At 40.3% G+C, this 13067-nt stretch overlaps 1 protein-coding gene across 1 annotated transcript in view; it reads left to right on the top strand.

Annotated features, from left to right (window-relative positions):
* The first annotated feature begins 1620 nt into the window (after positions 1–1620).
* The window catches only part of LOC127577525 (NLR family CARD domain-containing protein 3-like), a 35452-nt gene continuing 24005 nt past the window's right edge, over positions 1621–13067 (top strand). The window contains exons 1-4 of the mRNA XM_052028770.1: positions 1621–1740; positions 7417–7758; positions 10800–11129; positions 12848–12955. Of these exons, the coding sequence (XP_051884730.1) occupies positions 1689–1740; positions 7417–7758; positions 10800–11129; positions 12848–12955 (832 nt within the window). The 5' untranslated portion in view covers positions 1621–1688. The remainder of the gene's footprint in view (positions 1741–7416; positions 7759–10799; positions 11130–12847; positions 12956–13067) is intronic.

Raw genomic sequence — 13067 nt, 5'->3', positions numbered from 1 at the left:
GCCTTGCCTAAGAAAGGATATTCTTGCCACGGAAGGAATGCAGCATAGATTCACTAGAATGGTTCCAGGGATGATAAGTTTGTCATGAGGAGAGATTGCGTGGACTGGCACTATATTATATGGAGTTCAGAAGAATGAGAAGAGATCTCATCAAACCATACAAAATTCTTGAAAGGTTTAGCAGGCTAAATGCAGGGAGAAGGTTTGCTCTGACTGAGAATTCTAGCACCAGTGTGCAGAGTTGAGAATAAGATGTAAACCATTTAGGACTGAGATTAGGAAACATTTCATTCAGAAGGAGGTAAATCTTTGGAATTCTCTACCCCAGAGGGATGTGGAGACTCAAATCAATGAGTTCATTCAAAACAAAAATTAATCAAAGGTCAGATGGCCGACTTGTATTCTTACCATTCCATCACCGGCCTCCCACGTAATACACTGTGTGCTCATTCTTTTGTGGATATTTGATGAAATTATTTGAGGTAACTACACTGACTCTGGTCACGAGACCCAGAATTAGAGGTTAGCAATCTACGGACTGGAGGATTTCCAGTTTCAAAGTAATAATTAGTTTGAGAGAATCAACTGTTTTTCCTCCTTATGTAGACAGGAATGTTGGCTGCTAGTGAATGGAGAGTACTTGACAGCTTTTCCATATTTCCTCACTAGGGTTATCAACACTGCATGAAAATTGTGATCCTTTAAAAATTCGCACATTCTCTGCTCAAACCTTTTTATAGAGTCATTTTGAGATACAGGAACAGGTTCTTCAGCTCATTGAGTATATACCAATCATCAACCATCCATTTACACTGATCCTATATTAATCCAACTTTTTATATCCCTACATTCTTATCAACTCCCACAGATTCTGCCACCTACACACAAAGCAATTTGCAGTGGCCAATTAACCTACCAACCTACACATCTTTGGGATGCAGGATGAAACCTGAGCACCTAGAAGAAGCCCACGCAGTCACAGGGAGAACGTGTGAACTCCACACAGACAGGACCTGAGGATCTCTGGCATTGTGAGGCAGTAGCTCTACCAGCTGCACCACTGTGTCACCCCAACTGTTTCTCCCCCACCCCCCCCCCCCAAACTGTTCAGCTTTCACCTGACACTGCCTCAGCTAACTTCTGTTTCCTGCCAATTTTTCCTGTTTGCATTCCACCAAGTATTTGTCCATTCATGTCTTTCAACTGCCTTTTCATGGGCTGACTTTAAGGAAGTTTCTCCCTTTCCAGCCTTAATTTACTTGTAAAGCCTGCCTCTTTATAACATGTCTTGTCAAACCTATTGTTTATTTTGACCATTCTGGATTTAAAGCTTTTGTAATGAGTTGTTCTGGCCTACTTGTTTTTTTGATTTGAATTGAAGTGGTTCTTTCTTCCTCTTCTATGTGGTAATGTTTCTAATTTAAAAGACCTCAATTTTCATGGCATTTGGCAACCTCATTAATAAAATACAATGAAATAGATAAATCATTGTTCAATTAAATCATATCTTCTCACATATATATAATCTTGCCATGCATATATTGAAGATACTGCCCCTTTAATTTTCCAGAGATTTTTGAATGTTTACTTTTACTTTCACTTTCAGTTTCCCAAACTACTTCCTTATTGACATGAAACCGTATACATTTCTTTTACTTTAACAAATAGCTTTCAAACTAAGAGGGGCAATGAATTGCTTTCTGGTTAACCTGATGATATTTTACATTCTCTCTTCAGTGGGTAAGTGGAGATCTCCAGTAAATATGTTAAGTGCTGCTAATGAAGAAATGTAGTTCTTTAACAAATTTTCCAGCAAAGGATGTGTATGTTGGACCCGGAATTTTCTCCATTAAAGCTGAAGAGTTACACTATTAATCTTGTCAATTTTGGGTAGTGTAGAGGTTAGCATAATGCTATTACAGCGCCAGTGACCCAGGTTCAATTCCAGCCACTGTCTGTAAGGAGTTTGTACGTTCTCCCTGTGTCTGTGTGGGTTTCCTCTGGGTGCCCCAGTTTCCTCCCACATTCCAAAGACAGGTTAGGAAGTTGTGGGCTTGCTATCTTGGTGCCAGAAGCGTGTCGACACTTGCAGACTGCCCCCAGAACACTCGATGCAAAAAGATGCATTTCACTGTGTGTTTCGATGTACATGTGACTAGTAAAGATATCTTGTCTTAATGTGAAAGGAAAAATCTACACTCTGGTATTCTCCTGATTACCAGATCACCGTCATCATTTCTTCTGTGAAGAGATTGGAAGGGAAGGAGAGAACAGGGAAGTTACTTAAATAATAGACTTTAATTAACCTGTTATGGTACAGTCAGATTGGTATTGGTTTATTATTGTCACTTGTACTGAGGTGCAGTGAAAAACTTGTCTTGCATACTGATCAAAGAGGTCAATTCATTACACAGTGCAGTTACATTGAATTAGTACAGAGTGCATTGAGATTGTACTGTTATTGTTTTTACCTGTACTGAGTAAAGTGTCACAGCTACAGAGGAAGTGCAGTGCAGGTAGACAATAAGGTGCAAGGTCACAACAAGGTAGACTGTGAGGTCAGGAGTCCATCTCATCATATAAGGGAACCATTCAATAGTCTTATCACAGTGGGATAGAAGCTGTCCTTGAGCCTAGTGGTATGTGCCCTCAGGCTCCTGTATCTTCTTGATGGGAGAGGAGAGAAGAGCGAATAACCCAGCTTGGTTGGTTCTTTGATTATTCTGGCTACTTCACCAAGGCAGCGAGAGGTAGTGACAGAGTCCATAGAGGGGAGGCTGGTTTCTGCGATGCGCTGGGCTGTGTCCACAACTCTCTGCAGTTTCTTGCGGTCCTGGGCAGAGCAGTTGCCATACCAACCTGTGATGCATTCCAGATAGGATGCTTTCTTTGGTGCAAAGATAAAAGTTGGTGAGTGTCAAAGGGGACATACCAAATTTCTTTAGCCTCCTGAGGAAGTAGAGGTGCTGGTGAGCTTTCTTGACCGTGGCGTCTACGTGATTGGACCAGGACAGGCTATTGGTGACGTTCACTCCAAGGAACTTGAAGCTCACAACCTTCTCGACCTCAGCACCGTTGATGTAGACAGGTGCATGTACACCGCCCCCTTTCCTGAAGTCAATGACCAGCTCTTTTGTTGACAATTGAGGGTAAGATTGTTGTCATGACACTGTTCCACTAAGCTCTCTATCTCCTTCCTGTACTCCGACTCATCGCTGTTTGAGATACAGCCTACAACGGTGGTATCATCTGCAAACTTGTAGATGGAGTTAGAGCAGAATCTGGCTGCACAGTTGTGAGTGTATAGGGAGTAGAGTAGAGGGCTGAGGACACAGCCTTGTGGGGCACCAGTGTTGAGAATAATTGTGCTGGAGGTATTGCTGCCTATCCTCACTGATTGCAGTCTGTTGGTCAGAAAGTCCAGTTACAGAGGGAGGTGTTGAGTCCCAGGTCTTGGAGTTTGGTGATGAGTTTGCTTGGAATTATAGTATTGAAGGCAGAGCTGTAGTCAATAAACAATAGTCTAGCGTATGTGTCTTTACTGTCCAGATGTTCCAGAGCTGAGTGTAGGGCCAGGGAGATGGCATCTGCTATAGACCTGTTTTGGCGATAGGTGAATTGCAGTGGGCGGAGGTTGTCTGAGAGGCTGAAGTTGATGCATGCCATGACCAGCCTCTCAAAGCACTTCATGATGGTGGATGTCAGAGCCACTGGTCAGTAGTCATTGAGGCATGTTACCTTGCTTTTCTTCGGTACTGGGATAATAGTGGTCGTCTTAAAACAGGTGGGAACCTGAGATTGAAGCAGGGAGAGGTTAAATATGTCCACAAATACTCCTGCCAGCTGATCAGCACAAGATCTGAGCACTCAGTCAGGGACACCATCTGGGCCAGATGCTTTCCTCATGTTCACTCTCTGGAAGACTAATCTTATGTCCTCGACAGTGACCACGGGTTCAGTTGCATTGGAGGCTGTCAGAGTGAGTAGTGACAATCCCCTTCTGTTCAAAACATACATAGAATGCGTTAAGCTCATCAGGAAGGGATGCGTTGTTATTAACTATGCTGCCCGACTTCATTTTGTAGCCTGTTATAGTTTGTAAGCCCTGCCATAACTGACGGCTGGTCTGGGACTCTTGAGATTTTTTTTAGAGAGATCTTTATTAGTCACTTGTACATCGAAACACACAGTGAAATACATCTTTTTCCGTAGTGATTTGGGGGGGCAGCCAGCAAGTGTTGGCACGCTTCCGGGCCAACATAGCATGTCCACAACTTCCTAACCTGTACGCCTTTGGAATGTGCGAGGAAACCGGAGCACCCGGAGGAAACCCACACAGACATGGGGAGAATGTACAAACTCCTTACAGTCGGTATTGTCTCTAGGCATTCCTGATAGCTTTCCTGAGGTCATATCTCGATTTCTTGTACAGGTCAGGATCACCAGTTTTGTGTGCGGCAGTCCTTGACTTCGGCAGGGAGTGGATCTCCCGGTTTATCCATGGTTTCCGGTTTGGGAACACCCATATTGTCCTCTTTGGTACACAGCCCTCAACATACTTGCTGATAAAGTCTGTGATGATGGTGACATACTCATCTAGGTTGGCAGATGAGTCTTTGAACACGGACCAGTCCACTGACTCAAAGCAGTGCGTAGAAACTCATTTGTTTCCTCAGACCAGTACTGCACAACTCTCTGTACTGGATCCTCCCGTTTCAGTTTCTGTTTGTGTGCAGGGAGAAGGAGCACAGCCTGGTGGTCTGATTTCCCAAAGTGAGGGTGAAGGGTGTCTTAGAAGGCATCTCTGATGGTTGTATAGCAATGGTTAAGGGTGTTAGGGCGCCTGGTGGAGCAGGACTCATGCTGGTAGTACTTTAGGGCCTGGGTCAGGCCTCGCTCTTGAGGTTGGCCTGGTTGAAGTCACCTGCAATAATGAAGAGGGCCTCAGGGTATCCTGTCTTGAGGTTGTTGACCACGGAGAATACGGTAGCGCATTGGGTGCAGGCTTCATGTCCCTCTGGGGTGAGATGTAGACTGCCATCAGGATAGCTGAAACAAATTTCCTTGGCAGGTAGAATGGTCGACACCTCACCGTTAGATATTCCAGGCTGGGTGAGCAGGAACTTGCCTGGACCGTCACGTCTGAGCACTGCAATTTATTGATTAAGAAGCAGACCCCTCTGCCTCTAACTTTGCCCAAGGATGCTATGCGCTGTAAGCCACATTTCGGTGAGACATAGCACACAGCAGTCCCTCAGTTCTCTTTGGTAGGTCAGTCTTGCCCTTAGATCAACTTTGTTCTCAATGTCCTGAATGTTAGCTAGTAGTATGCTTTTGGGAGGGGTGTCTTGTATCCACATTGTTTCAGTCTTACCTGGAGCCCAGCCCTCTTACCACGCTTCTGAGGTAAGTGGCGGTGACTCTTCGGTCCTGGAGTGGAGCCACCTGGTAAGTGATTGCTTAAGGACCGATCTGGAAGACCTGGAGTGGATTCCCCCGGACTGGATGGTAAGTAATTTCTTCCGGCCAGACTTTGAAGACCTGGAGTGGATTCCCCTGGACTGGAAGGCAATTGACTGCCAGTGAACAGACTTGGAAAACCTGGAGCGGATTCACCTGGACTGGGAGGTAAGCTTGGAAGACCTGGAGTGGGTTCAGCTGGCTTGTAAGGTAAGTTGTTGATTCCATACAGGTCCAAAGGTCCTAAAGAGGAGTGGGCTGCCCCAGCAGGCAATTGGGGGCATCTAGGGGGGCTTCAGCATTGGGACTTGGCCCTGGGTGCTCCATAGGGTCGGGCTTCTGATCCAGAGGGACCTCTGTGTCGGGCCTCATCGGGTCGGGCCTCGGGACTCAGCCTCTGCAGGTCGGCCCTCAGTGTTGGGCACTCCGGTTAATTGGATCCCAATGTTGGGAGCTCCACTGTAGTCCGGGAGTCGGTTCTCAGTGATGGGGGCTCCGTGGGATTGTCTCTTCACCCTGCGAAGGCTTCCACATGGACGGGCCCATCCTTGGCCTTGCTGGTTGTTTCCTTTTGGGGCCAGGAGTCGGGTCCATTTCACAGTCATTCCTGGAGGTTTGAAGATCGCCAGCCCTATAAGAAGATTTAGAAGATTTGCTGTTTCAATAAATATTAAGGCAAACCTATCCAAAGGTTAGGGATCTGTATGACTCAATCAGAAACCTGCAACATTTTGCTTCAGATTCCGGTTTTATAGGTCCAACCCAGGTGACTTATATACAGCCCATACATATGATTGAGCGTCTAGGAGACCAGAGGGATGGATTTGCTGACTGCTATGAGACTGCAAGCATCTTCTGCTGCCTGGGAACTCTGTTTGTGGCTGCATCTCCAACTTGTGAACTGTCTGGGTTACAAATAGTTCACAGGAACGGGACCCTGCCGTAACCTGGGGAAGACTTGCATTATGAGTCATCATTTTTTCTAATCTGTGGATATATTACCCATCCCTAATTGTCCTTGAAGATGATAGTCAGCCAGTTTCTTGAACTGTTCCAATCCTTCTGGAGAAGGAATGCTATTTGGGCCTTGTTCAAGATAGCTGAATAACATTATTAAACAGTACACAAATAAGTAAGCAGCAGAATTCAATTGTCATAGATTTTGCAGTAGGTAGTTAAGCAGAACAACATTATCCAGTAACAACAAATGTGATTTCTGTTTAAATTTCTAATATGCACAATCTATATTGTGAAGGTCTGTTCTCTCCTAATCATTTGCAAAAATGTAGCCTTTTGAAGATAGTGGGTAGTGGCAGGGTGGGGCTGGAATCAGGCTTTCCAAATGTGGCAGTACTGTTAATTTTTTTCATTTTTTAGAAAAAGGAACTAATCAAATATGTTTGAACCAAATAAAACAGGAACTTATCAAAAGAAACCATGACTGCTTTGAAATTGGACTGTATGGGATTCTTCAGCAGTAAATGATTTAAAATCAATGTAACTCAAAGTCAGCACTTTCAGCTGAATTTGTGTCAATTGCAAATTGAATCAGACACTTCCATTGTGATCTGTACTATGGCATCTGATGTTTCCCAGCATCTCATGATGTCAATAATCACAAAACAAGTTTTACACCTTCCTAACATAAGGCGAAGCTCCCAGGACTTGGTGTCCCCAATCCCACTGCAACCATTTTGTATTTCCTAGACAAAAGGTTGATAGGAATTTAGTTTTTTTCTATAGAATTTTACTAACCAACAAAATTTTTCCAATTAGTGATTTATTGCAAATCAAAAACTAAAGATGGAAATCTGAAATAAGAAACAGAATATGGTGGACACACTGAGCAAGTCAGGCAGCATCTGTGGAAAGAAAAAGAGCAGACGTTTGTCAGGGCTGATGAACTGACATGTTTTGAAACTTCCTTCATTTTGCATTTGCATCTTTTTAATATAGCTACCCTGGATGTGGAAGTCAGCCCAGCAGTTTTCAATGCCACGATTGGTGAAGAAGTCCTGCTAAATTGCTTATTTTCTCACACCACCGAGTTTGACTTGAAGTACATTGTGATTGAATGGAACCAGAGAACAGGAGATAATGAAAAGGCTATTTGTCTGTTCGATTTTGGGGAATATGAAAGCTACAGACCTGGATCAAGTCTCTCCTTAAATGAAATAAGCAAAGGAAATGCTTCTTTACTCCTAAAAAATGTTACTATTAGTGACATTGGATCATACTCCTGCACTGTTACAATATTTTCTGATAAAAAGGTGGGGAGAGTCACTTTGTCAGTTACAGGTGAGTAATTATTCAGGGATAATACCTGAAATGTAATCTGTTAAAAATTGTGTTGGAAGTTTGAAACTGGAAATGTTAATGATAGATATAAAATCCCAGTTAACTTTAGTAAGAACAGTATATAGATCCAAATATTGTGAATTTAAAATTATAAAAAAGGAAGCTTAAAAGTTTGTGTCAATTGATTAAACTAAATATGAAACCTGTTTATGATTTGAGTCCATTCTCATAATTTTTCATATACCCACAGATAGATGAGAGAAATGAAGTTCCAGAACTTGTTTGGATGCTACCTCACTGCTCACTTTCTGTAACAGGAGAAAAATCAAAACCATGTTTGAAATTTGATTAAAATGCACCCTTTTTTTTATACAAACTTAAGCTAAAGCTTCGTGTTATGAAGTAGGGGGAAATAATTGAAAATAGCACAATGTTGGAGTTGTGGAATTGATTTTATCCCTTTAAATAGGGAGCTTGGAAGATGTCTTCACACTCTCCAACTGAATTTGGGCTATAGAAGATAAGCTGGTGACATTTGGATGGCTGATAGATTCAGTGAATAGAAGAAAGGGAAAAAAAAAGTTCAAATTTATAGCTGAACAGCAATAGTTTGCCACTCGTTGGGGGATGGAGGAATAAAAACTTTTTATAATTTGAAATAGTTCTGATGGATAAGACAATAAACAGTCTGAAGATGGATTTGTAAAATGATGTAAACTGGAAAACAAACCCTGCAGAGAAGATGAAAAAGGCCAAGTTCTAGGGATTTTGACATAATGTTTGTCGAGAAAGGTTATACTCACCACTCTTTGAATTTGATCCAATCCAAGTTAATATTTTAAAAATCATCTCTGCCTGACAGCTGGAACCAATTGGGAATTATCCATGACCCCGATCACATTTTGAGATCCAGATACAATTAATAGTTAAAAGTAAAGATGTCATGCTATAATACAGTATTTTTAATGCATTGCAACAGGTTGAATTTCTCCTTGAGACAAGCTATTTTAAATTCTGCTTAGTTCATATTGGAAAACACTAGCTTTGGCATGAACTGGTTTGGAGCAGAATTATTTATGGCATAAAAGGAGGGATGTTACTATTCAATGATGCTCCAATACAGGGCAAAGGGTTGCACCTGAAATTTCCATCACATCGGATGTCCAGTCTGAGCTATCTTCTGTAATGAGATAATGTCATCTGAGGAAGTAAGAAGAGTGAACACATTACCAGGGCCATGCTATTGTCCTTTATAGTATCATGATTACAGAAGTATTGACCTGGTACAGCAAAGTTCTTTTTTTCACATAGAATTTGATTTAAACAAAATGGCTTTCTGCTGGTTATAGTTATGTGTAACTTGAACCTACCTACCAGCCTACTTTCTAGTTCAAAGAGATAATAAGGATGGATTTTAGAGGAAAGATGTACTCTAGCACAAGAAAGTTTGCCCACATGATGACAGGAATGCTTGGAAAAGTGACTTAGAGAAATTCAATTGACATCTAACCATGTTCTATCTGCCAGATGTCTGTTCATCTGACATCTCTCAAAATTTAATCAAATGAAAGTCAGTCTCCATTGATATTGATGCTATTAAAACCCAAATTTTTGTATTTTATTTTAAAATAAGATATGATTTATGTATTTATGACTGGATTTTGGTTTGGAGCAGTATTATTTATAGTACAAAATACCACATACCATTAAAAATGGTCTGAGCTTTTACATTATTGTATATTTAGTAGTGTATCATAGATTTATTTCCTGCTTATAAGGTTGTCGATATGGAAGAGCTTGGACTTAAAGTATATTATTGGGCCCGTTGAGAGGAAACCCTCAAGAGAATCAGATTAGTGTTGAACTTGAGCTGAAAAGAAAATTCTTCTGGGCAAAATTTGTTCACTTTGGTTGCTCCTACTTTTACATAATAAACCTAGTAATTTAGAAGAAAGTTTGACACAGGTGTAGGTTTGCCAGATAGAAGACATTGACATGATTTTTTAAAATTAAGAAGGTAGCCATAATAAAAGACGGAACCGCAAAACAAAAATAATCCCCATTTGTGGGCTCAATCAATTGTGATAGTATCCCTTGAGAATTCATGTGGAGGAAATCGTAGCACGCTTCAGAAAAGATCACTGTACTGAAGGAAGGCAGTGGTTAACCAATGAAATCCAAGCCTGGTTGCATTGATTTGAAGAAATGCAGTAAATTGCAGTGTCAGTTGGCCATGAAGGTATCATCACATCTAATGTTTTCTGAACAAAATAAATGTTGTTGATCTTGCAGCAAATTTAATTTCTGACATTTGAATTGATTTGTGCAAGTGATAATTACAGGTACAGATAGAATTATAATTTCGGCTTTGTAACACTGAAACAAGAGCAAATATTATGAAAGATATTGACTGTAATTTATTTGTATCTGTGTAATTCCTTTTGACTTTTCCGTTGGTAACGAAAAGTGAAATGCACACATGCTGAGTAGTAAAATGAAGTGGAAGAATTTAGTTTATTCCCAGCATCCTAAAGTGCATTCTAAACTGTCAAGACAAAATTTTTGCTCCCATCTGATTGCTAATTAGTGGTCTCATTCCCAGCGGAGAAAGTCAACAGCTGAAAATATCTTTATCCTAAAGAAATTCAATGTCCTTAACTTGGTCATAATTTCCTTTGTGTTTAGGCGAGGACATAGTTCTAGTGGTGAAATCTAGAGTCATGACTGGCACCTTTGAACGACGTAAATTTAACTGATGGCTTGAGTATTTCTTTACCATTTTCTTTTCCAATGTTGCTTCCCCTTTACTTCCATCAAAAGGACTGAACGCAATATTTTCAATATGACTAATCACTAATTGTAAAGTATAAAGAGAAGGCATTGACTCTATAATTAACCTAATATGTAGCTGTCTTTGAATTAATGAGTATCATCCTTTAAATTCTACTGAAAGTAACTAGCAGATGCCTTTGAGGGAGCAGAAGATTTGGAAAGGTTATAAAGGGAATACAATATTTATCCTGCTTCTTTTATCTTTGTAGCACCTCCTGCAGTTTTGGTAAACACCATAAATATTACTATTGAACCAGGTGAAGATAAAGCAATTATTTGTGAGATGCAAAACTTTTATCCAGAGAACCATTCTGTCACTTGGTTAAAAAGTGGCTCAAAAGACAGTGGACACCAAGTTGATATTACTTCCCAAGCGGTTTCAGGAATACCTCAACAAAATCAAGACGGGACATTTAATCTGATTTCATTCCTAATCATCAAAGGCAACCAAACAGATGACGGATCTTTTTATATCTGTGAAGTCAGTCATGAAGCTTTAAAAACACCACAACAAAAAGTTGTTCGTTTGACCATAAAGGGTGAGTTATAATAAAGGAGAATGGTATCATTTTTCTCATGTCCTGTTTATTTTTACTTTGGGAAACCTGATTTGAATTTTATGTAACTGCGCCACATTACAGAGGGGTCATTGTAAGGAACAGACGTTATCAAGTCCCATGTACTTGTAAACGTCAGTTCCTTAAAATTACTCCAATTTGTTAGCACTGTTATATAATTTGCTGTGTTTCATTTAAAGTAAGTTTTTGTTGTTTATTTGGAAAATGTTCACAAAATATTACAATAGAAAAACTGGCAAACGTTGAACTGACTTCATCAGAAATGTGTAGAACAACAAAGCAGTAGTGTTATAACCGTATTTCACTGTGAATATTAATACCATATCTGAATCACGGGGTTTCTAAATTAATTCTACTGTTCCATTGGCAAAATATACAAGAAAACAGTCATTTACTGTTAGCACCGGACAGTTTTCAAAGCTATACTCAGTAAATAATTAATCGATAAGTCTTTTGATCAATCAGCTCTCTGACACTACTAAACCCTTAATGTGCAAGAGCCTCTGACCCAAATGACATGTGGGATGTTCATGTAGGATGTTGGACATGCTCTCTCTAGAGCGGGATGCATTTCCGGAAGAGTCATCTTTCAAATGAGGTATTAAGTTAAGGTGAGGTTTATTCTCCAAAAATCCCATTACACTCTTTTAAAGAAGATCTCAATGTTTCTTGGTGACTTGGTAATGTTCATGCCTCCTTCATAAGTACCAACAGTACCAAAACAACCTTACCATGTTGCTGTTTGAAGAAGCTTGCTGTGTTGAAATTGTCAGTCCTGTTTCCTACATATGAATTAAATTCAAAGGTATTTCATTGGCTGTAAAATGCTTTGGAATATTCTAGAAATGACATGAAAAGGACCATATAAATGAAATTCTTCTTTTCTTTCAGAGAGTTTAGGTGAACTTTGCTAGAACCATGACTCGGGGACTCTCAAATTTGTACATGAATACTGCTATAGTGGATACCTATTCACTTACTCTGTATAAATATGGAAATCAATAGAATTCCCAGGCACCAGAGTTCCATTACCAAGTGAACGTATCTGGAAAATTATCAACATCATACCCTTAGCATCTACATTGATCAAATCTTGGATTACATGTCTGCCACAGAAAAAGTAATTTAGTTCTGAATCGCTTGTATCTTCCTGGTGCCTCCCTAGCCCTTGTTAATAATAGATGACTGCAAGTTTGTATGTTTTTTGGAGAACTACCAGGTACCAAGAGCTTCTTAAAGTGGTGAATCAGGCATCAAAAGTGACAAAATAATTGTGAGGTAGATTGCCATCAATCTCCTGGTCACAACATGAATCACAACAGCTGGGATATCTTAAGAAGCCACTTTTGCTTCTTTACAAGCAAATGATGTTAAATATTGAACTTCAGAAATGTGAGTGCAGTTTCCAGCACTAGTTATTTTAAGTCTCAGTTTTCTTAACCTTTAATACCTTCCACAGAAAGGTCAACTGTATTTATATAATACACATCTCTTTCAAGTCATCCCATAGCACTTTATAGCACTTTACATGACGTGTTTGTGTAGTCACATTAGAAACAATGCTTTATACTATGGTGTAACAAAGTTTAAGATTCTGCTTTTTGATTGCAAGTAACATTCAGCTCAGAGAAACCACAGCAAATAATCCATAACACCTGGTCGACTTTCTGTCTTTATAGGCTCCAAGCTAACTAGCAGGTCAGGAATACTTCTCACAGTCGTTTTGACTTTTCTGATCACAGCAGTTGTCTGCTTTGGAACATGTCTTTTCTACAATAAAAGAACAGGTAAATAACAGAAGTCTAGAAACTTATTTTTGGGATGGGGTTGAGTTTATCCAGGCCTGCATTTACTTCCCCTTAGTTTCCCCGGGTGATGGTGTCCTATATCTTCGAGTCA

This window comes from Pristis pectinata, chromosome 13, assembly GCF_009764475.1.
Source record: "Pristis pectinata isolate sPriPec2 chromosome 13, sPriPec2.1.pri, whole genome shotgun sequence".
NCBI lineage: Eukaryota > Metazoa > Chordata > Chondrichthyes > Rhinopristiformes > Pristidae > Pristis > Pristis pectinata.
Note: the sequence above shows the minus strand (reverse complement) of the source record. Positions and strands in the feature narration are given on the sequence as shown.